Raw genomic sequence first — 19,943 nt, forward strand, 5'->3', positions numbered from 1 at the left:
CATCCCTTGATGGACACTTATGTTAATTCTGTATCTTGACTATTGTGAATAGTGCTGCAGTGAACGTGGGAATACAGATATCTCTGACATATTGATTTTATTTTCTTTGGATTTATATCTAGTAGGTGGATTGCTGGATCATATGGAAGTTCTATTTTTAGTTTTTTGAGGAACCACACTGTTTTCCATAATGGCTGTACTAATTTGTATTCCCCTCTAACAGTATATAAGTGTTCTCTTTTCTCTACATCCTCACCAACACTTGCTGTCTTTTGACTTTTTAGTAATAATAATTCTAACTACAGTGAGATGATATCTCATTGTAAGTTTGATTTGCCTTTCCCTAATGATTAGTGAGGTTTAGCATTCTTTAATATACCTTTTGGCCATTTCTATGTCTTCTTTTGAGAAATGTCTATTTAGATCCTTGGCCTGAATAAGTCATTAGATTATTTTTTAATTATCAGAATATTTGATTTTTGCTATTGAGTTGTTGGAGTTTCTTACATATTTTGGATATAAACCCCATATCAGATGTATAGTTGCAAATATATTTTCCCATTCTGTACGTTGTCTTTTTGCTCTGTTGATTTTTTTTTCTGTGCAGAAGCTTTTTAGTTTGATGTAATCCCATTTGTCTTTGACTTCCTGGGCTCAGGTGATCCTCCTACCTCAGTCTCCTAAGTAGCTTGGACTGCAGGTGTGCATTACTATATCTGGCTAATTTAAAACATTCTTTTTTTTAGAGCTGGGATCTCACTGTGTTGCCCAGGCTTGTCTTGAACTCCTGGCCTCAAGTAATCCTCCTGCCTCAGCCTGCCAATAAAGCTGAGACTACAGGCATCAGGCACCATGCCTGGCTCATTCTTCTTGCTTAGGATTGTTTCAGCTATTCAGGCTCTTTTTTGGTTCCATATAAATCTTAGAATTATTTTTTCTAATTCTGTAAAAAATGACATTGGTAATTTGATTGGATACTGTTGAATCTGTAGATTGATTTGGGCAGTATAGCCATTTTAATGATATTAATTCTTCCAATCCATGAGCATGGAATGTTTTTCCATGTGTGTGTGTGTGTGTGTGTGTGTGATCTCTGATTTCTTACAGCAGTGTTTTGTAGTTCTCCTTGTAAAGATATTTCACTTTGTTGGTTAGATGTCTTCTTAGGCTTTTTATTTTTTTGTGTGTGGCTATTTGTTTTTTGTGACGGAGTTTCGTTCTCGTTACCCAGGCTGGAGTGCAATGGTGCAATCTCAGCTCACCGCAACCTCCGCCTCCTGGGTTCAGGCAATTCTCCTGCCTCAGCCTCCCGAGTAGCTGGGATTACAGGCACGCGCCACCATGCCCAGCTAATTTTTTGTATTTTTAGTAGAGATGGGGTTTCACCATGTTGACCAGGATGGTCTCGATCTCTTGACCTTGTGATCCACCCGCCTCGGCCTCCCAAAGTGCTGGGATTACAGGCTTGAGCCACCGCACCCGGCCTGTGTGTGGCTATTTTAAGTTGGATTGCATCTGGATTTGGTTCTCAGCTTGAATGTTATTGGTGTATAGAAATTTGTATGTTAACTTTGTGTTCTGAAACTTTACTGAAGTATTATATCAGGTTTAGGAGCTTTTTGTCAGAGTATTTAGGATTTTCTAGCTATAAAATCATATTGTTAGCAAAGAGAGATAATTTGACTTTTCTATTGGAATGCTTTTTATTTCTTTCTCTTTCGTAATTATTCTGGCTAGGACTTCAAGTACTACATTGAACAATGCAAACAGCGAGACAATATTTCTAATTAGTAGCAATATTATAATGTTTCTGTTTTCTTATTTCAGACTAATGCTAATGTTGGTTACTTGTATTACCTGTCTGGTTTACTTACCATTTCTACCTGAGGCAGATATAGTTCCCTTTACTATTTGTTCATTCATTAACATTTTCAATTCAGGAAACTAAAAAAAAAATTAAATGTTTCTTGATCCTGCTTTTTATATAATATCTTTATCTTGAATGTTTATTGGTTTTTAATATCTTGTGGTGTTCAGGTCACCATATATATAAATAGAGGAATTTTTTTTCCTAAATTACAAAATAGTCAATTTCATAGTACTAAGAGAGTTAACTCTTGATTTCCTGATGTAGCTTCACAATGCTGTAGCAGAAATGGAACAGGAAAAGTTTGATCTTCAAAAGCGACACACTGAAAACATTCAAGAATTGCTTGAGGATACAAATGTGCGCCTGAATAAAATGGAGAGTGAATACATGGCACAAACACAGTCCACAGTGAGTCTTTAAACCTTTTCTTGACATCTTAGCACCTGTCTTCTTAATGTCCATGTCCTCAGGCTTCCCTGATGTGCACAGTAGAGAAAGAAGAGTGTTATAGATTAAAAAAAAAAAAAAAGACTTTACCTTCCTACTCCATACAGATTTATGTGTGGCAATGGACAGACCCTTGAAGTTTGTGAGGGATTTGACTCTAGAGTGTTTGATGCTGCTTTTTCTTTATTATTTTTTCACCCTCAGAAGGCTTTTTAAGTCTTTCTTCTTGTTTTTTCTTTTCATTGACTTTCAGTTAGAGATGATCTCTTCTTTTTTCTTTTTTTTTTTTCCTTTGAGAAAGGGTTTTGTTCTGTTGCCCAGGCTGAAGTGCAGTGACTTGATCTTGGCTCACTGCAACCTCTACCTCCTAGGCTCAAACAATTCTTGTGCCTCAGCTTCCCAAGTAGCTGGTACTACAGGTGCATGTCACCACATCTGGTTAATTTTTATATTTTTAGTAGAAACGGGGTTTCACCATGTTGGCCAGGCTGGTCTTGAACTCCTGGGCTCAAGTGATCTGCCCACTTTGGCCTCGCAAAGTGCTGGGATTAGAGTCATGAGAACCATGCCTGGCCATTTATTTTCTACCTTTTTGTTTGTTTGTTTCATTCTTTTTAATGGGGAATACTTGTTTGTTTTTCTGAAAATAATGCTCATGTGAAGGAAATAAAATAGGGAGATTGGAGTAGAGTGACCACTCTGACAAATTTTCTTAATAGATTATATGTTGACTCAGGAAGCAGACATAGACATCACATGGGTAAGCCAAAAATGTTCCTTACTGAAATAATTCTGAAGGAGGTCACCACCATCAGGCTACACAGAAAGATCCATGACACTGCTCAGGGTAAGATAGAGGATTCCCCCAAAGAGACTCTTCATTGAATACATGGCTGTGGAGTCCAGGTCTGAGGAAGTGACTTTCTTCAGCTCTTTAGGATCCTGCCTTATATCCTAAGATCCATAAGCCTGGAACAGTTCTGCTGGAAGGCTACTCTTCAAGTGGGTCAGAGCTCCTCATGTCCACAGCCAGTGTACCTCATCAGTCTTTTTACTGATACAAACGATCCCCTACTTAATGAAGGTTTGGCTTATAATTTTTTGACTTTATGATGGTGCAAAAGTAAGATGCATTCAGTAGAATATCAGATGCTCCACAATTTACTATGGGGTTATGTCCCAAAATGGTTGCATGGGTACTGAAAATGTGGTTTCTACTGAATGCATATTGCTTTTGCACTGTTATAAAGTCAAAAAATCATGCAAGTCAAGCCATCATAAGTTGGGGACCATCTGTACAGTCATTCTGTTCTTCACGTTCAATTCAGCATTCAGTAAGTTACATGAAACACTCTATTCATCATTATAAAATAGGCTTTGTGCTAGATGATTTTGCCCATCTGTACACTAATGTAGGTGTTCTGAGCACATTTAAGGTAGGCCAGGCTAAGCTAGGATGTTTGGTAGGTTAGGTGTATTAAATGCATTTTTAACTTAATAATATTTGAAACTTAATGATAGATTTATTGGGACATAATCTCATTATAAGTCAAACAGCATCTATTTGTAATATGGCCTCATAGAATGGTCAGGTATTACATCCCAGGCATGAACTCTCTCTTCATTACCATTCACAACCTCCCCAGGCCAGCCTGGCTTGGTCCAAGTACTTTCTTGAATTTAAAGCTGTGGAATTCGAACAAGAGTCAGTTACCCAGGCATATCACACATATATCTTAGAGTGTGTTACCTTGCATCTTTAGACTAGTACTCTGGCCTACCTCACATTGAAAAACAAATGAGAAGTGGTATGCACAGTTGTTTGGAACCAGACTTTAGGGTCAGACACTTGTGGGTTCAAATCCCAACTCCTTAATAGCTTGGGTGTCATGTAAGCTCTTCAGATGTTAATTGTTCTCACTTGTGGAATAGAATAACAGTAGTACAATATAATGTAAGTTGTTGGAGGTATTATATTAATATACTTAAGTTACACAATATGTTAAAAAATGTAACATACAAGAATGACAATCAAGAGACATACAAACGAAGAAAGAAGGACTCAGTTTAAGAAGTTCCCAGCAATTTGGGAGGCTGAGATGGTCAGATTGATTGAACCCAGGAGTTCAAGACCATCTGTGGTAACATGGCGAGACCACGTCTCTTCAAAAAAAACCCAAATTAGCTGGACCTGGTGGGGTGTGCCTGTAGTCCCAGGCAGGAGGGATCACTTGAGCCCAGGAGGTCAAGGCTGCAGTAAGATGGGCAGCGTGGGCAGTGGAGCAACAGAAGGAAAAATTAACACATTTGTTTGATGAAGAGTTGAATACTGTTTGGGCCTCCATTCCCTTCCATGGAAATGATAGAAATAGGGTAAAGAAAAAGGCATAAGCCTAGATGGACAAAGAGAATGGGAGAGCAATACAATTTTTGTAGTTGGAAAGACAATGGATTTGTTGAAATTGATCTAGCAGACTCAGGAAAGCATAACCCTAAATCAGCAGTGAAGAAATCTGGGAAGCAAACCAAATTACACCATGGGACCTGCAGAGACTCCAGGCATCCCTGGAAGAGGCATTATAAGTGGTTCTTCAACACTAAATTGCTGGAAGGCCTATTTAAGAAACAGCTAGATGTTTAATTGGAGTGCTGGGTACAAGGGGGTTTATTATACTCTTCCTTCTAAATTTGTAGATATTTGAAGTATCTTGTAATACAACTTTGTAAAATTAATAAAATAAGAAAAAAATGACCAAATCTTTATATCTTCTTCCCCTTTTTATGAAGCATGGGATTGTCTATAACTCAGCAGAAGACATTTGGTTGTCTTCTGGAGAGAATACAATGGTCTCTGGATTGGGAGGCTTGAGGCACAGTTGAGGTTTTTACCATGGTAACTGGACAAGTATGGTAGACAGATCCCTGGGAGTCCTTGAGGCTCTAGAATCCTTTGAGTGTCCAAATTTTAAACCACCACCATCCTCTCCCCATTTCCTTACCCCAAAGGAAAAACAACAAAAATTAAGTCACTAATAGGGAAAAACCTAAGATAACTTTAGGTTTCTTTCTCTCAATATCCATTGCCAGAAGACACTGGAGCCATACCTATTAATAAAAAATAAACATTAGAAAAACACATGACCCCACTTGGTTTTCAAGTATGGAGAAGAAGAGCAGTTCTGAACATCATCTCTTTGATTTTTATGTATGTAAATATAACCATAATATCTCTAGTTATGGACTTTTTGTCATTATTTTGAGCCCCTTAAATTTGAGTTTTTTTCTTTAGTTCTGAGCAGTATATTTACAATCATTATTTCTTTGAAAAGATCTATCCCTTCTACCTCTTAGGTCTTATGCTATGTTTTTATCTCTGTATTTTCTTCACATTCTTTATTTCTGTGTTAGTTTCTCGTTCTGATCTGACTCTCATCGGTTAATTCTTTGGTAGAGTTACTCCTGCTTAAGGATCTATTATTTTTTTATTTCAGTTATTATTTTTTATACCTAGTATTTTGGCTCTTTATTTGATTGATTGATTGATTGATTGATTGATTGATTGAGATGGAGTTTCACTCTGTTGCCCAGGCTGTAGTGCAGTGGTGTGATCTCAGCTGACTGAGATCTACCTCCTGGGATCAAGCAATTCTCTGTCTCAGCCGTCTGAGTAGCTGCGATTACAGGTGCATGCCACCATGCCCAGATGCTTTTTGTATTTTTAGTAGAGATGGGGTTTCACCATGTTGGCCAGGCTGGTCTCAAACTCCTGACCTCAGGTGATCTGCCCACCTCAGCCTCCCAAAGTGCTGGGATTACAGGTGTTAGCCACTGTGCCTGGCCTCATTTGATTCTTTATTGATTAAGCTTATTTAAAATTCTTTGTTTATCTGTTCTCATAATTTATCTTCAGAATATTATATGTCATAGTGTGCTATGTATTATGAATGATAATATAGATGATAATATATATATGCGAATACTGCTGACTTTCTTTCATAGTGTTTTTTGGCAGGTATCTAGGTATTTTGGACTGTGAGCCCATGTCTTTTGGGTTTAAAAGTTACTCTTAGGCATATTGGGGAAAACCCAGAAGACCAGGTCCTTGTATTCGTCAATTAGAGTGTGCTCAAGTAGCAAGGATGGGGTGAGCCTCAGGGAGAGATCGCCACAATAGCAGAGGATCACTGTTGAACTCTCCTTCACAAATCCCCATGTGCAATCAGCAAGCCTTGTAATCCTAAGGGAGAGAAGTACAACTTTGGAGAGAGAAAGTCTCCATCTCTCCCTCCAAATCATATCAGCGGATGTATTACAATCAAAGTTGTATTTGGAGGGAGGGAGAGATGGTCTTTTGATGAAGGAAGTTCTTATTTTAACTTAGTCAAATTTATAAGTCTTCTATAATTAGTGCTTTTTTGACTGGGCGTGGTGGCTTATGCATGTGACCCCAGTATTTTGGGAGGCCGAGGTGGGTGAATCACCTAAGCTCAGGAATTTAAGATCAGCCTGGCCAACATGGAGAAACCCCATCTCTACTGAAAATACAAAAATTAGCCAGGCATGGTGGTGCATGACTATAATCCCAGCTACTCAAGAGGCTGAGGCAGGAGAATGGCTTGAACCCAGGAGACGGTGGTTGCCATGAACTGAGATCATGCCACTGCACTCCAGCCTGGGCAACAGAGCGAGACTCCATCTCAAAAAAATAAGAATAAAAAAAACAAAGCGAAAGTTGGCCAATTTGTTAGATGTGTTGATTTCCTAGGGCTGCTGTGGCACATGACCACAAACATAGTGGCTTAGACCAACAGAAGTTTATTGACTCACAGTTTGAAGACCTGAAGTATGAAAGCAAGGCGCCAGCAGGAACCTGCTTTTTTTTGAAGGTTCTGGAAGAAAAAAATTCTTCTAGTTTCTGGAGCTTCTGGTGGCTGCAGTGGTCCTAGGCATTTTTCTGGCTTAGAGCTGCAGCGTGGCAGTCCTGCTTTGTCAACATTTGCATCTTCTTTGTGTATTTCTGTGTCTCGGTGTCTCCTCATGCTCATGGCCTTCTCATAATGACAGAAGTTGTTGGGTTTAGGGCCCACCCTAATCCAGTATGATCTGATTTTAACTGGCTTACATCTGCAAATACACAATTTCCAACCAAATAAGGCCATAGTCGTAGGTATGACGGATTGGGCTTCAACATATCTTTTTGGAGGACACAATTCAACTTAAAACAATAGGCTAAAAAATGTGATTTCCTTTTTGTTTTAATTGTGTTATCACTTATAAATTAAAATATTGAAAATTAAATCATTGGATTTAAAAAGGAGAAAAGCTTAATATGCACATGCAAGTTTCTTTAGATGATTATGTTTTCAATTTTGTTTAGGTTGCTCAGAGCCAAATTTGGGACATATTTTTAGTAATTAAACACACTAGTCTGATGTATGCTTTCTTTGGGGGCTATATTAAAAAAAAACTTTTTAACCTCTGGCTTAGAAGGCAGCTGGATTCTCATATCTGTCTTTGCATTTATTATGTTGTGATATCACATGCCACCTAGCCTCTGGAAACCTCCACTGTATACTTGTGAGAAGATGATAGTGAAATGGGCAGTTTATGTCTTAGTATAATTATAGAAATAGTTTTAACCTTGTGGATCTACTAAAAGAGTCTTGTGGAAGCTCAGGAGTTTGTTGACCATGCTTTGAGAATTGCTGCTCTAAGCCATTGGCTTTCATTTAATTTTTGACCATGACTCTCAGTAAGAAAGAAATTTTATAAATTATGTCCAGAACATGCACAAGTACATATATGAACACACATCTGTCTGCATATTTATAACTCAAACAAAAGTTTCATTTTTACTTTGGCCATTTACTCTAACATATTCTGTTCTTTTTACTTTGTTTAATTTCTTTTAAAAATTGCTGGGTTGTGATTTACAACTTGATTTCACATGGGTTGAGATCCACAATTTGAAAATCACTGCTTTAGGGAGTATGTAAGACTGTAATTTCTGTATCCATAGTAAGCTTTTCAAAGTGGTAATATCAGTGTATGTTACTGCTCAAAAAAGAGTGTGAATTGTCTTCATATCCTTGCTAAGACTTGGACTTATCAAATTTTAAACTATTTTAGCTAGGCATGGTGGCTCACGCCTGTAATCCTAGCACTTTGGGAGGCTGAGGCAGGTGGATCACTTGAGCCCAGGACTTGACACCACCCTGGGCAACACAGCAAGACCCCATCTCCACAAAAAATACAAAAATTAGCTGGGCATGGTAGCACAGACTTGTAGTTCCAGCTGCTTGTGGGGCCGAGGTAGGAGGATTACTTGAGCCCAAGAAGCCAAAGCTGCAAAGAGCCATGATCGCACCACTGCACTTCAGCCTGGGTGACAGAGTGTAACCTGGTTTCAAAAAAAAATTGTTTTTGTTTATAATTCGAAAAGTGTATTACTTTAATTTTCATTTCTCTTTTGGCTCTTAGTTTCTTGGCCTTTTAATATGGCCAATTAATCCCCTTTGTCTATTTTTAAATTCAGTTATTCTTTTCCTTGATTTATAGGAACATTTAATATATTTAGGATACAAATAAATCGTCAGATTCTTTTTCCTCATTCCTTTTTTACTGAATAGGCATAACATGAAATTTACCATTTTAATAATTTTAAGTATATAGTTCAGTGGCATTACGTACATTTACATTGTGGTGCAACAATCACTATTTTTTCATCTTTCCTAATACTCTGTACCCGGTAAACAATAACTCTCCATTTGCTCTCTTCATTTAGCTCCTCACAGCCACCTTTCTACTTTCAGTCTCTTACAAATTTGACCATTCTAGGAATCTCATATAAGTGGAATTATGCAGTACTTATCCTTTAGTGACTGACGTATTTCACTTCACGTAATGTCATTATGATCCATTCATGTTGTGGCGTGTGTCAAAGTTTCTTTTTAAAGGCTGAATAATATTCCCTTCTATGCATACATGTGTGTCCATGCATTGGCAGATGGATACTCGAGTTGGCTTCTACCTATTAGCTACTGTGAATAATGCTGGCATGAACATGGGTGTACAGATAGCTCTTTGATATTTAGAGCCATGGACAAAAACCAAATTTAAATCTAAAATACATATTCATTATTTCAACATTTAAATTCACAGAAGTGAATATATTTAATCAATAAATAATATTAAAATGGAAATTTGTAAAGTATATTGCTTTGATGTTTATTGCATGGGTATATTTTATTTATTAAATGATATTGAGAGAAGTATCATTCATAATGGAATTTTTAATTTTTATAAGTTAGGGATAACAAGAAAAGTCATGCTTTAGAGCCAAGACGTACCTGTCAGAGAACCTTCATTCTTTTTAATGAAAGTTGAATTTTAAAAATTAGCATTGAAACTTTCTCATAGGTAATACTAGTAAATACAGAGAATAATGGACAGATTCTGTCAACAGGATTGAATTTAAGAATTGTCGAAACTAGGCAGGTTTTGCTGAGCAGCTCCTGATTTAATAATTAAACAAGGTAGAGTTCAAGGCCTGTCTTAAGATGAAAGATGAGACTGTCACTGAGAATCAGTTTCTCTGTTTTGTTGTTCTTTCAGACTTCTTTCTTTTTTGTTGAGTCTTGTTGTCTTACTGCCATTTATTGTAAGCAGACACTTATATAGATTATGAGACTTACGTATTTTGGTATTGGCAGGGATTTTCTTATGAGAAACTCATAGTGAAAGTATGCAAACAATAGATTATTGAAACAAATATTAAAACATAAATATAAAAATTATAGCTTCATTGCTAGATGCTTGGGAAGATGAAGGCTATAAAATGATAGGGCTCTATTGATATTAGGGTTTAGACATACTGAAAGTCTGTGGGTTGTGGAGAGTCTAGGCTTTCTTACTGGCGTTCTTAACATTTTTTTGTACCATGGACCCTGCTGGGAATCTGGTGAAGTCTGTGTAGTCCTTCTTAGAATAATATTTTAAAAATCAAATAAAAGATGACAAAGAAAAATTATATTGAGTTTCACTTGTTAAAATATCAGTAAATCAAAATTGTGATAAAGTAATACATATGCTTCTACATTAATGCAGTAAATATCAAGATCTAACAGTAGGCATGGTAGTAATTTCTGAATACTGATGAGGGTAAACAATATTTAGTGACTGCTCAATAATGTAATGAACTATAAAAATATCCATGATTTCTGTTTGTTTCAGGTATTGCTAATGCTACCTTTGTCTGATGACTACATTCACAATTGAAGGGAAATGTTAAATTTCAGTTAGGGCGGTGAAAATGAAAATGAACTTTAAAGAAAAAATTCAAATTCAGCGACAGTCTGAATTCCATTCATGATGCTCTGTGGTAGGTTAAGGTAGGTTAAGATCCTTTACCTTAAGGAGTGTCAAAAGTCTTAGACATAGTAGTGACATATGATAATTCATAGAACTATTCATGGACTCGCTGAGATAGCTAGAATTTGATTTTATAGTTTCTATCACATTTTTTCTCCTTATCTCACAATGATTATAGTGGAGAAATTCCAAAACAGCACCAATTCATCATGTTGAATAAAATGACCATTTAAAAATAGACACATTTTCTGAATAGTTTTAGATTTACAGAAAATTTAAGAAGATAGTACAAAGAATTCCTGTATAACCTGAACTCAGTTTCTCCTATTTTTAACATTTTATGTTATCTTGGTACACTTTTCACAATAAATGAATCAATATTGATACACTGTTAGCTAAAGTGTTTAGTTTATTCAGATTTCCTTAGTTTTTACCTAGTGTTCTGTTTCTTTTCTAGGATCTCATCTAGGATACCACATGAAGTTTAGTTGTTATGCCTCCTAACTCTCCTCTTGGTTGTGATAATTTCTCAGTCTGCCTTGTTTTTATCACTGTGATTGAGGAGTATTGATTGGGTCAGACATATTGTAAAATGCTCATCTAGTAGTATCTATCTGATGGTTTCCTCATGATTAGACTGGGCTTATGGGTTTAGGCAGGAAGATCCTCAGAGGCAAAGTGCTCTTCTCATCACATGATATCTATCACAAATACATATTATTATTATTGTATTATTTTATTTTTTTGAGACGGTCTTGCTCTGTTGCCCACGTTGGAGGGCAGTTGCGCGATCTCAGCTCACTGTAACCTCCGCCTCCTATGTTCAGGTGATTCTCCTGCTTCAGCCTCCCCAGTAGCTAGGCTTACAGGTGTGTGCCACCAGGTGCAGCTAATTTTTTATAGTTTTTAGTAGAGACAGGATTTTGCCATGTTGGCCAGGCTGATCTCGAACTCCTGACCTCTGGTGATCTGCTTTTCTAGGCCTCCCAAAGTGCTGGGATTACAGGCGTGAGCTACCATGCCTGGCCAGCTGAAAATTTTTTTTCCATAAATTAACATTTAGGTTCTGCTTTATTTGCTACTTAGGTCAAATATAATGTTTTTCCTTGTTTGACAAAAATTTTAATTTTCTACAATACTTATTTTGGTGGTGGCTATATTGTTTGTTTCTCAATGTATATCCATTATATAGTAATTCTAAAATCATTTTCTCCTTATTCTTTTGAGTTTGGGGGGCTAGCAATATAGATAATAGAAAATTACACTTATTTAGTTTATTTATTTATTTTTTTTACCAAGCCATTCACTGTGAAAAGTGGTTCTTTCAATAAGTTGAATTGGTCAATTGAATATTCATATGGAAAAAATTCGTCCTGAACCTTTACATCATTTAATAAACCAGTTTTAGGAACCTCTTAGAATTGAATGTGTAGATAAAATAATAAAACTTATAGAAGAAATCTTAGAATGTCTTCTTGGCTTGGACTAGTCAAATATTTTTCTTTTTTTTTTTTGAGGTGGAATCTCTCTCTCTGTCACCCAGGCTGGAGTGCAGTGGTGGGATCTCAGCTCACTGCAACCTCTGTCTCCAGCATTCAAGTGATTCTCCTGCCTCAGCCTCCTGGGTAGCTGGGACTACAGGTGCACACCACCATGCCCAGCTAATTTTTGTATTTTTAATAGAGACGGCGTATCACCATATTAGCCAGGATGGTTTCAATCTCCTCACCTCATGATCTGCTCACCTCGGCCTCCCAAAGTGCTGGGATTACAGGTGTGAGCCATTGTGCCCAGTCCAAAGATTTCTTAAAAGGGAAATTAAATGTTAACTTTGAAGAAAAATGCTAATAAATTAGAATATATTAAAATTAATAACTTTTGTTCACTAAAGGTGTCATTAAGAAGGGGGAAAGGGGGTGGGCATGGTGATTTATGCCTGTAATCCTAGCATTTTGGAAGGCCAAGGCGGGCCAATCACTTGAGACTAGAAGTTTGAGACCAGCCTGGGCAACATGGCAAAACCCTGTTTCTACTAAAAATACAAAAATTAGCCAAGTGTGGTTGGTGCATACTCCCAGCTACTTGGGAGGCTGAGGCATGAGAATCTCTTGAACTGGTAGGTGGAGGCTGCAGTGAGCTGAGATAGCTGCGCTGCACTCTAGCCTGGGCAACAGAGCCAGATTCTGTCCCTCACCCTCTACCCCCGCCCCCCAGAAAAAAGAAGTGAAAAAGAAAGGGAAAAGGCAATTCAGAATAGAAGATGATATTTGCAATTCCTTTATTCAATAAAGGTCTTGCATTTTAAATATAGAAAGCCTCCTGAAAATCAACAAGAACGACAATTCAATAAAAAAGAGCAGTATACTTGAATAGGTAGTACACAAAAGAATATATTCAGATGATTAATAAACACTTAAAAAGGTATTCAAATCATTAATAGTCAGGGAAATATAGTTCAATCAGTTAAATATCTCTGTATACCTACAAAAATGGCTAAATTTAACAAAAACAAACAAAATCACAGTACCAAGTTTTGACAAACATGCAGTATAGTTTGAAGTCTCATACACTGCTGTAAGGAGTTCAAATTGTTATATCCGGTTTGAAAAGCTCTTTGATGGTAACTACTGAGGCTTGACATAGGCACATCTTATGACTCTGTGATTTCACTGCAACATATGTAACCTAAAGAAATCTGTGCACGTATGTATCATAAAACATGTATGAGAGTCTTCATAGCCACATTATTTTGTTTATTTATTTATTTTTAGACAGAGTGTCTCTCTCTGTCACCCAGGCTGGAGTGCAAAGGCGTGGTTTCAGCTCACTGCAACCTCCACCTCCTGGGTTCAAGCAATTCTCCTGCCTCAGCCTCCTGAGCAGCTGGGATTATAGGCATGTGCCACCACGCCTGGTTAATTTTGTATTTTTAGTAGAGATGGAGTTTCACTATGTTGGCCAGGCCAGTCTCAAACTCCTGACCTCATGATCTGCTTGCCTCGGCCTCCCAAATTGCTGGGATTACAGGCCACATTATTTTTAATAGTAAAAAACTGAAGCCAACTCATCAAAAGAATGGATAAATTATTTTAGCATACTATATACAGTATTGAAAAATTAAACTACTCTTACATTCTACAACATGGATGAATTCCACAGGCATATAATAGGCATGAAGGGCCGGGCGCGGTGGCTCAAGCCTGTAATCCCAGCACTTTGGGAGGCCAAGGCAGGTGGATCATGAGGTCAAAAGATTGAGACCATCCTGGTCAACATGGTGAAACTACGCCTCTACTAAAAATACAAAAATTAGCTGGGCATGGTGCCGCACGCCTGTAGTCCCAGCTACTCGGGAGGCTGAGGCAGGAGAATTGCTGGAACCCAGGAGGCAGAGGTTGCGGTGAGCCGAGATCGAGCCATTGCACTCCAGCCTGGGTAATAAGAGCTTAACTCTGTCTCAAAAAAAAAAAAGGCATGAAGAAGCCTGACTGAAAAGAGTTACATAGTCTGTGAATCCATTTATACAAAGTTTGAAAAAAGACAAAATTTATTCATGCTGATAGAGGTCAAAATAGTGGTTACCTTTGGGTAGAGGGTAACTAAGAAGGCTTTAGAGAGGCTGGCAATGTTCACATCTTCTAGTGGTTCATGAGTTTTCAATTTGTAAGAGAGTTATCAGAATTTATTTTTAAGAGTTATGATTTATAACTTCATAAATCATAAACTTATAGACTTATACACCTTTTGTCATAAATCATTACTTATGATTCTTTAAGACTTATGCAGTCTTGCTCTGTTGCCCAGGCTGGAGTGCAGTGGCGCACAAACTTCTTATGAAAATACGTCCTTTTTCTTGTTGTTGAGACAGAGTCTTGCTCTGGAGTGCAGTGGTGCGATCTCAGCTCACTGCAATCTCCACCTCCTGGGTTCAAGCAATTCCTCTGCCTCAGCCTCCTGAGTAGCTGGGACTACAGGCATGTACCACCATGTCTGGCTAAGTTTTTGTATTTTAGAAGAGACAGGGTTTCACCATGTTGGCCATGATGATCTCAATCTCCTGACCTCATGTTCCGCCCACCTTGGCCTCTCAAAGTGCTCGGATTACAGGCATGAGCCACCATGCCCAGCCAAAATATGTCCTATTTTCATAAGAAGCTTGTGAAATAAGATAAAATTAGTTACGCTTCTTGCCATAGGAGTTTGCAGTAGGAGAACTGTGGATACCAAGTAGTTGCCTAATACTACCCCTTATTGATTTTTAACTCCTACAAGGTTGCAAATTAAGTTTGTATGTAAAACTCCAGCATTTATATGTCCAGACTGATTTCTTCTATCAATAGATGTTGTACAATGAAAAGCCCATGGGATATTTTACATTTTCTAAGACTTGTAGAAAATCGTATCTATGATAATTAATACCAAAATAATACCCTTTTCCAGATTTCCTCTTAATTCTCAGTTGGCATCATCAGCATTCTGTTAGCACATTAAATTTTGAACCTGGGAGATTTATGTTTTTCCCACTTTTCATCTCCCTTATTTTTATTTTTTTTGAGAGAGAGTTTGCTTTTGTTGCCCAGGCTGGAGTACAGTGGCGCGACGTCGGCTCGCTGCAACCTCCGCCTCCCAGGTTCAAGTTATTCTCCTGCCTCAGCCTCCTGAGCAGCTGGGATTACAGGCATGCACCACCACGCCTGGCTAATTTTGTATTTTTAGTAGAGGTGGGGTTTCTCTATGTTGGTCAGGCTGGTCTTGAACTCCTAACCTAAGGTGATTCGACCGCCTCAGCCTCCCAAAGTGCTGGGATTACAGGTGTGATCCCGGCGCTCATCTCCCTTATGTTGCAGAATCATCCATTTTACTTCTCTGAAAATTTTCTTGGATTTGCTCTCTTCCCTTCTGTTTCCACAGCTACCAGTTGAGTCCAGGCCATTGTTGCCTCATCCCTGACTCTTCCAGTAACCTGCTAGTGACTCTGCCTGTCTCCTCTTACTCCATAGGCAACAAGTACATTTTTTCTCATTTTCCCATGATTAAAAACTTGAATTCCTAGTATCATGCCTATTATAATTAATACTTATATGTTACATCGGTTTGTGAAGTCCAACCTAGTTTTCCAAGTGCTACTTTTGAGATCCCAGTGCAAGGAGATACCCAGTTCATGCAAGGTAATCTGTTCATCATTTTATATGCAGTAATTTCTTTCTTCCCTAATTCTCGTGTCATATACCACTGAATTCTGCTTCTGTATTATCTGTTACAGCCTGCGAAACGTAATTCTACATCAGCATTCTTTTTCTTGAATAATTTTTTACTCTATTTTTAAGAACTCCCCTATTTTTTATTCTTTTAGCTCTTTATATTCTGTTTAAAAAATTATTTTGGCAAAATGTTGTTTTTAGGATACTTTATATATGCTTATAGGCGTTCACCTGACAATATAGATTCAAAATTTATGTACTTTAGGTGTAGAATTATGTGCAAAACATTAGTGTTCAGAAAATACTTTAAAACTCAATAATAAAATGAATAAGTGACATCACATAGTTTGCTTCTTCAATCAGAAAGTTGGCATCAGTATATACAAAAGTATTTGACAAATATGGATCTTAATGCTGAGGCCACTCTTCATTTCATATAATACTTATCTGCGTGTAAAGAAAAGCATGCCAGCTTCTAACCACAGTTATGTCTTGGCAGGTGTTTGGTGTTTGAAGAAATTGTATCAGCATGTTCTTTTTTCTTTTTAACCTGCTTAAACTTTATCCAGTTTCTTTTGCCTTGTCCTTTCAGCATGATTGACTGCTATTTTGTTTTTTCTGCTTCAGAATCTTTTTCTGACTTCTTTTTTTTTTTTTTTTTTTGAGACACAGTTTTTCTCTTGTTGCCCAGCCTGGAGTGCAATGGTATGATCTCTGCTCACGGCAACTTCTGCCTCCCGGGTTCAAGTGATTCTCCTGCCTTAGCCTCCTGAGTAGCTAAGATTACAGGTGCCCACTACCACACTCAGCTAATTTTTGTGTTTTTAGTGGAGACATGGTTTCACCATGTTAGCCAGGATAGTCTCAAACTCCTGACCTCAATGCACCTGTCTTGGCCTCCCAAAGTCCTGGTATTATAGGCATGAGCCACTGCATCTGGCCCCTTTTCTTGACTTCAAATTTTTGTCTTCCGTCTAGTGACTGTTATATCTGGTACAACCCCAGGACTTCCTAATTTTATGTCAGCCTTCACAGATAGTACCAACTAGATTGGTTTTGTCCATCTGGTAGGCCCTAGGTATATAATAATCAATTGTATCTATGTATATACTTAAAATCTATATTATACATTAGCATTCTTTAAGTTATTTTCTGAAACATTCTCAGGAGAAATAGTCTTTTTTGTCAAACCAGTAAAGTTTGGTCTCAGGTATATTACAAAAATCATTTTAAAAAGTAGTACCAGCCCTATAGAATATGGTGAGTAGTGTGCTGAAGGGACTGATGTCATACTGATATCTCTTCAAAAGGGATTTCTATTACTGATGAAGTCATTGGGAATGTACTTTTCATCCTTTTATGATTACTAGAGTTAAGAATCGCTGTTGTAAAAGACAAACATAATCTCATAGTATGAGAAAAATCATCCTATGGAAGTCATGATAAAATTCAGGATGGCCAGTTTAATTTGTTGAAATGGGGAAAAGACTATGCATAAATATTAGAGAGGAAGATGATTTAATCATTACTCAGCATTGTGGTTAGAATTATTCAATACAGTTTGAAATGCAAAAGCCAGGAGGTAATCATGTAATACCCCAGTGACATTAACATGACCAGAGTGGGAGGGCGAGACATGAGAGAGAGGAGAGAGAGAGGGGAGAGAGAGGTGGTAGCAGGAAGAAGGAATGATGGAGTGTGGATGAAGATTGAAATTTTATTTTTAGAGCATTCTGGTTATATATTTTAAAATTTATTTCTTAAAAATTATTATATTTTAAACCTGATAACTTTTGACTTTATTGATCTAAGCTAACTAAAGTGTATGTTTAAGAAATCATTGATTAAAGAGTCGCCTTTATTTCAACACATATTTAGGAGACATTTTATGGTAACAGATTGTTATTTCTATTGCTCTGTTCCCATAGCTAATAGATTATAATATCCCAGTTCTCTTGGAATGAACATTTTATTAAAGGGGCTTAGAAATGAACAGAATTTTACTAGCCTGCCCTTTATTATAATAAATTGTTCAAGGTAGAAAACACTACAGCCTTCAAATTACAGAATTAAAAAAAAAAATCTTATCTTGGGACCAGTAATAATAGCAGTAATAATGTGGGAGTTAAGAAGAAGACCTCAGGTGTTACAGTACTGCATTTTAGCTTCCTTTGTGTACCTTATGTTTTGAAATGATATGTGTACCTGAGGTATTTTTGCAAATTTGTTTTATATTAATCCCATAAGCAGAATATCAAAGTCTTAGAGAAGATGTAATGCAGTGGAATAGGTTTTGATTCAGGGAGATCTTGGATCAAATTCTTTTCTACTGCTTTCCAGTTTACCAGTAGTGCAAGTATGGCCATGTTAATCAAATTTGCTAAGTCTTAGTTTTTTCACATTTAAAATGATGTTAATGATACCTACCTCATAGTTTTTTGGGGAAGAGTAAATGGCCCAAAGCTGGTAAAACACTTAGCACAGTTTCTGAACTATAATAAGGGTTCAGTGGTGGCTGTTGTCATTATATTCTTCATTATCAAAATATGTCAGTGGTCTAGGCAAGAATTTGACATGTATGCACATTTAATGTGGTGTTAAGTTTTAGCCATTGTTTTCTCTTCTTACTGTGGTAAAAACACATAGCATGAGATCTACTCTCTTAACACATTTTTCAGGTACACTGCAGTATTAGTAACTACAGGCACAATGTTGTATGGCATATCTCTAGAACTTTTTAAATCTTGCATGACTAAAACTCTGTACCCATTGAGTAGCACCTCCCCATTTTCCATTCCGTCTAGCCCCTGGCAACCACCATTCTACTTTCTTTATATGGGTTTGACTGTTTCAGAGATTTCCTGTAACTGGAATCATGCAATATTTGCCCCTCTGTGACTATCTTATTTCATGCAGCATAATGTCCTCAAGGTTAATCCAAGTTTGAATATATAACAGCCCCTTTTTAGTGGCTATATAATATTCCATTGCATGTATATACGACATTTTCCTTCTTTTTTTTATTATTATACTCTAAGTTCTGGGATACATGTACAGAATGTGCTGGTTTGTTACATAGGTATACACATGCCATGGTGGTTTGCTGCACCCATCAACCAGTTACCTACATTGGGTATTTTTCCTAATGCTGTCCCTCTCTTAGCCCCCCAACTCCTGACAGGCCCCGGTGTGTGATGTTCCCCTCCCTGTGTCTATGTGTTCTCATTTATTCAGCTCCCACTTATGAGTGAGACCATGTGGTGTTTGGTTTTCTGTTCCTGTGTTAGTTTGCTAAGAATGATGGTTTCCGGCTTCATTCATATCCCTGCAAAGGACATTAACTCATCCTTTTTTATGGCTGCATAGTATTCCATGGTGTATATGGGCCGTGTTTTCTATATCCAGTCTATTGATAGGCATTTGGGTTGGTTCCAAGTCTTTGCTACTGTGAACAGTACTGCAATAAATATACGTGTACATATGGCTTTATAGTAGAATGATTTATAATCCTTTAGGTATATACCCAGCAATGGGATTGCTGGGTCAAATGGTATTTCTGGTTCTAGATGCTTGAGGAATTGCCACACTGTCTTCCACATGGTTGAACTAATTTATACTTCCACCAACAGTGTAAAAGCTTTCCAATTTCTCTACATCCTCTCCAGTTCTGTTGTTTCCTGACTTTTTAATGATTGCCATTCAAATTTGTGTGAGATGGTATCTCATTTTGTATATCACATTTTCTTTAGCTATTCATCCATCCATGGACATTTACATTGTTCAGGTTCCCCAGTGGGGATGCGTATTCAGAGGCTAACTTTCCCCTGTGGCACTTCGGGAGCTCACAGTGTTTTGGCTGTCTTGTGGTGTTTGTAGTGGCAAGCTGTTTTATTCAAAGTGTCTGTGGATTCTTTCAGTTTTCCTAGTATGTTTCTGTGGTGGTCCGTGGAGCAAAAGTTCCCAGTGTGAGTCTCCAGATGCTGCTCTGCAGTCTAAGAGGGAGCTGCACGTTAGTCCTGTCTCCTGTCCATCATTTTCTCTGGTTAATGCTACGT

At 37.5% G+C, this 19,943-nt stretch overlaps 1 protein-coding gene across 35 annotated transcripts in view; it reads left to right on the top strand.

Moving 5' to 3' along the window:
- CEP112 (centrosomal protein 112) overlaps window positions 1–19,943 on the top strand; it is a 705,692-nt gene that overhangs the window by 134,808 nt on the left and 550,941 nt on the right. For all 35 annotated transcript variants that reach the window (XR_008481664.2, XR_008481665.2, XR_008481666.2 and 32 more), the window contains one exon: window positions 2,135–2,278. Coding sequence is in view for 32 of the 35 variants with exons in the window: in XM_054256393.2 (XP_054112368.1) it covers window positions 2,135–2,278 (144 nt within the window). In the remaining 3 variants the exon portion in view is untranslated. The remainder of the gene's footprint in view (window positions 1–2,134; window positions 2,279–19,943) is intronic.

This window comes from Callithrix jacchus, chromosome 5, assembly GCF_049354715.1.
Source record: "Callithrix jacchus isolate 240 chromosome 5, calJac240_pri, whole genome shotgun sequence".
Classification (NCBI taxonomy): domain Eukaryota; kingdom Metazoa; phylum Chordata; class Mammalia; order Primates; family Cebidae; genus Callithrix; species Callithrix jacchus.